Raw genomic sequence first — 5,431 nt, 5'->3', positions numbered from 1 at the left:
CATCTTTTTCTGTTTCTTTTCATGTATTTTATTTGTTTTTGTATTTTTCTAGGTTTAATTCTTCACCTTTTATTTTATTTTAATTTCCCTTTTTTAGGGAAAATTCTTGAACCATTTTTATAAATATGCGCATTTTTATGACATATATTTTCACATACATGACCATTAACTTTGATACACAGTTGAACACCAGAAAAATATTCTTTTTGAAATATATAAAAAAATTCAGATATAATAATATTGTTTTCGTAATGCTTTCCCTTTTTCATATATAGGATTTTTTTACAATGGGAATACTTGTTGGTTTAGGTGAACAATTTATCTGTGTGAAAGAAATAATAATACTGTAATATCTTTTCCTTTTGAAACTGCTCTACAAAATTATTATACAGTAAATATAGTTTTTTTTTTCATATACTATGAAACCACATACAAGATCCTGGCCGAAGCCAAAGTAGTAAAAAGTCTGGAACCAACAAGCTATTAGCTAGGTAAACTCGGAGCAGTAAATTAATATAGTTTCAATACTCAGATAAAAAAGGTAAAAAAGAAAAACTTTAGCGCTAGTGACCGGCCCATTAAATTCTTCGTATGATTGCTCCATCGTCAGCGTATGCAGGAACAACACGGATGCCTATGTTTAGTAGTAATTTTATAGATTTGCCCTAGTTTTGAATTGCTAATTATTATTTAGAAATTTCAGCATCATCATGTCAACCATACATAATGAAAAAAAATCGTTGAATGAGATTATCATTGACACCATCATTTTGTGACTTTGAATTTCGCACAGAAGCTTCTGCCGGAAGCAGCACAGCACAGAGCCGTGTGTATAAATACGCTGATGCATGCGTCCCAGGACCAGAAGTAGCATGTCCGCCAATGGCGCCGTCGACGTGTTGCCGTCGCATTGGCGGAGCCTCGGCAGGCTCACGTGGGCAGGGCACGCACTTGCTGCTCTATCCCTCTCGTGTTCACAGCAAAGGACTGAAACGAGCTAGGGGATAGGGCGACAGCGACGTGTCTGCAGGTAGGTTAGATAGATTCATAGACGCTACGTACCCTTGAATGGTGCATGTCATGGCCAAGTTCATGCATCGCCCCCGACACCCCGATCGAGCACACGTACGCATGCATGAGATGAGAGCTTTTTACGCTGCTCTTCGCCCGCGACCCCGGCCCGTTCACGTGGCCTGGCAAAAGCATGAAGCTGAGCTGAGCTATTCCTAGGGTGGATGCATGCACGGGGCCGGCCAGTGCTCCGGCGCATGAAGGTAGCTGCCAACGCAGAAGGCATGCATGGATCGATAATGTGTCGACATACACGTACGTCTCGCCCTGAGTTCGGACACGTACGCCTGCACCTGTGTCCCTCCCGCCGAGTGATCGCATCACGTTGCATGCGACGTCGTACGTAACGTACGATTTGAATTATCTTGCATGGAACAGGATCGCATTCCTGTGCGGGCTAGTGCGATCTATCGATGGAACTCGTCACCAGCCGCGAACCGACCCCCCTGCATCTGGTATCTACGACTCTACCAGATTCAACCCATCGTGGGTTTGCAGCACGCAGTAGCAACAGACCTACTATAGGTAAGTCGTTCAAAATTTTATTTTAGGTAGGTCGATCTTCTAGACCGTGGATTCCAAACCAACAATCGCCGATCATTCTCTTTTTTTTTCTTCTCTCTTCACCTTTCTTCCTCTTTGAACCAGTGGCGGAGCTAGAACTTTTGTGAAGCCTGGGCAAGCTCGAGCCTAAGTGTCTAATTTGAAAATCAAAATTGCGTGTTTGGACACACGATACATAAAATGGCCCCAAACTTCGGAAACACAAATGCACAAAAATAATGAAGTAACAATATAAACATGGTAGTCATGCAAATGTAATCTTAAAGTGAAATACTATACTCCCTCCGTTCCACAATGTAGTGAGTCCGCGCTTTCCGAGATCTAAGTTTGACCATAAATTTAACCAACAAGACTGACTGCGGCGGGAGCAAAAATTATACCACTGAATTCATATTTTCGATATGAATTCGGTGATATAATTTTTGCTCCCGCCGCAGTCGGTCTCGTTGGTTAATTTACGGACAAACTTAGATCTCGGAAAGCGCGGGCGCACTACATTGTGAAATGGAGGGAGTGTGATACATCATCATTCAATTTTATACCAGTTCATCGAGTGTGACACCCAGCATACCGAATTTTGATAAAGAGAGCCTCATCGAGTTGCTTTCCTCATATACACGGCAAAGTCTTTACCGAGTGCTCAAATGAGCTACTCAGCAAAGTAAACTAGGCTGATGACCAACTGACGTAAACTACGCCTATCACATGGCATGTTGTGTTTGTCCAGTACCTTTCCTACCATACTGGCAAAGTCGGGTGCACCGAAGGGCGGCACGTGTCTTCGTTGTTTGGTGAGTGTTGTCTTCAGCTAAGTGTTTGTGGGTTTGTCGAGTACCTACCCCACGATACTCGGCGAATATGGCTCCATTGGAGGGCACCACAGGTCCTTGACGTTTGTCGAGTGCCGCCTTTGGCAAAACGTTTGAGGGTTTCTTGAGTACCCTCTCGATGACACTCGGGAAATAGCTTTTAGTTAGGATGCCCAGGTCGTGCCATGTGTCACCCTTTGCGCAGTATTCTAAAGAAGGCTCTCGCTAAACCATCCTAGGAGCAACCAGATATTGTCGTGTGACAACATAAGTCATTAAACAAGGCCACTCATAGAACAAAATAGAGAGTTTATTCCTATGAAATTAGACGTGAAGAAAATAGGGTAGCGGATCAATGGGCTATGTATAGTCGTGTAGAGCGTACCACTGTAGTATGGCCACACCAAGGTCCACCATGTATCGAGGAACTTCTGTCTCACGGCAGTAACCCTATATTGATAGAATAAAACTCTATAACCTCACAAAAAAACAAGGCCAAAAATAGAACTAAATTTGCCATGTTACCAGTAAAAATATAGCTACATAAATTAGCATCCAAACATACTAGAAGACACTACAAGAGAAAATAATGAATTTCTAATTCAGAAAAATTAAGTATTGTGATTTGTGAATATACTCAAAATAGGGAGCTTGTAAGAAAAGAGGAAAACATGTAAAATATACACCACCGCCCGACCTCATAAATTAATTCAAGTTCTAATTCATAAATATATCAATCTTCAAATTAGTTTTCGGAAAGGGGATGCCTCAGCCTCTGCATCAGAGCGATGCATACGGCCCAAAATCTTACCTAATCAGGAGAAGGGGCACGAGACGACGGGTAGTTGAGGATGTAAAAGTCATGCCGAACAAGGTTGTGAGTGGTTGTTTCCTCTCAAGTACTAATTGTTTTATTTTTTTACTGGTAAGTAAGTACTAATTGTCTTGGAAGAAGAGAATACCAGCCTATCACTGCTGATCCTTACGCTTGGTCAGGGAGTGCGCTTGGTAGGAGCCAATTACTCCTACTTAAATATTAGTTCAACACTTGGTAGGAGCTCACGTACACTGCTTCCCGGGTAAACCAGGATGCATAATGGGATTTTCCCCATTGTTTATCACCTGCGAACGCAGTCCTCTGGCCAGGGAGCCCGGGCACTTGCCCGGGGTGGCCGGGCGCTAGCTCCGCCACTGCCCGACACCGATTCCCTCTTCGTCAACGTCGGGGACTCCCTCCAGGTTGGTACCACACCATTACCACTCACTACCTGGGATCCACCATCCATGGACGCACGCATGCAGATGCGTGCATGCATGTTTTGATCTGGTTTAGGCCTCCTTTGGTTCATAGGATTGAAAAATCATAGGAATAGAAAAGTCATAGGAAATGAGATGACATGCATCTCAAATCCTCTGCATAGGAATAGAAAAGGAGATGCCCTTTGATTCACACCATAGGATTTTTTCCATTGAGTCTAGGTTAATGTTTATTTTCCTATGAAATGTGGAGGATAGGAAGAGAATTCCTCCATAGGAATAGGATTTCATTCCTACAAACCAAAGAGCTCTGAAGGAATTTTTCCTATAAAAATCCTATCCTATGAAAATCCTACAAAATTCCTCCAAACCAAAGTAGGCCTTAGTGGTTTGGCATGGCGCATTATTTAGCCTACCACCTGCATCACTGATTAAATGCACCATTTGATGCTCATGCACCTGCACCAGTTACGTGCATGCGTTCTGATGTAAGAGACGTTTTTTTGGGTGCATTTCAGGTGCTGACGAACGGGCGGTTCCGGAGCGTGAAGCACCGGGTGGTGGCGCCGGCGGAGGGGCAGCAGTCGCGGCTGTCGGTGATCTACTTCGGCGGACCGGCGCCGACACAGCGGATCGCGCCGCTGCCGGAGCTGATGCGGGAAGGGGAGCAGAGCCTGTACAGGGAGTTCACCTGGGCCGAGTACAAGAAGGCCGCCTACAAGTCCCGCCTTGGTGACCACCGCCTCGGCCCCTTCGAGCTACCTGCCGCAGCCGCCTCCGAAGAATCCACTACCAAGGCCAACCACCGCTGCAGCAGCAACGCCGCCGTCCAGGCGCCGGCGCCGGCGCCTCACGTGGCACGAGTGCACTAGCTAGTTTAATTAATCTATCGATCCAGACTTTAGTACTGTAGGTGTCGCTTGGTTGGCAACTGCCTGTCCAATCTTCCACTGCTAGCAGCAGCAGCAGTAGTATCACCACTTCCACGTAGATATGCAGACACCCCATTTTTGTTTGTTGCTCGGTTTTGGCCGGCAGGCAACGGCTCACCGCACGCCACTGCCCGGTGTACCGTGAATAGCTTGGCACCTCAATTAGTTCGGCAAAAATGTTAGACTTGTGTAAGCTTACGAATCTTTCTTTCACTAATCTCCAACCAAAACCTGCCAAATCACCCCGTAACCCTCTCGCCACGTAAAATCCCATGGATGTGGCAAAGCTCTTAAAGCATCTCCACTCGTTCGGCCCCAGCGCACCCGGCGATTGCTGTTTGGCCCATGCGCCGGCGGTTTTTTCGTCCTGAGGGCGATCCAGTTCCCAGCCGCGCCCCCAGGTTTCAGCACCAAGACACACATAACTTCAAACTTGTTTCCGCTGCCAAAAAAAGGCCACAAGTTCGGCGATCAACACGATCTGACACAAAGTTCGGCGATCACCATGCCATAGTTTGGCAATCAAACATACTCGAAAGTTCGGCGTTCAAAAGGAAGGACGCGTAGACAAAGGAATGCATCAAACGACGGGCGGCGTGGGACTGGCCGTCGTAGGCGTGCTCGGCATTGGCGTGGCTTCTGTGCTCGGGATGGTCGGCGGCGGCGTGGCCTCTGTGTTGGGCGTCATCGTGGCATTATCACTCGGGCTGGGCGGCGGCGTTGGGGTCGGCGTTGGCGTAGGCGCGGTTGTCAAAGGCATCTGGTTCAAGATGAGGCTGCACTCCGCCAGGTACCACG

The 5,431-nt window shown here is 46.5% G+C and overlaps 1 protein-coding gene across 1 annotated transcript; it reads left to right on the top strand.

The window, feature by feature from the left end:
- Positions 1 to 3,533: 3,533 nt before the first annotated feature.
- Positions 3,534 to 4,573, top strand: LOC119355762 (gibberellin 2-beta-dioxygenase 3-like). Its single transcript, XM_037622633.1, has 2 exons — positions 3,534 to 3,683; positions 4,220 to 4,573. Exons 1-2 carry the CDS (start codon positions 3,534 to 3,536, stop codon positions 4,571 to 4,573), a joined length of 504 nt encoding a protein of 167 aa, XP_037478530.1.
- Positions 4,574 to 5,431: the final 858 nt, after the last annotated feature.

The sequence above is a fragment of the Triticum dicoccoides genome, chromosome 1A (assembly GCF_002162155.2).
Source record: "Triticum dicoccoides isolate Atlit2015 ecotype Zavitan chromosome 1A, WEW_v2.0, whole genome shotgun sequence".
NCBI lineage: Eukaryota > Viridiplantae > Streptophyta > Magnoliopsida > Poales > Poaceae > Triticum > Triticum dicoccoides.
Note: the sequence above shows the minus strand (reverse complement) of the source record. Positions and strands in the feature narration are given on the sequence as shown.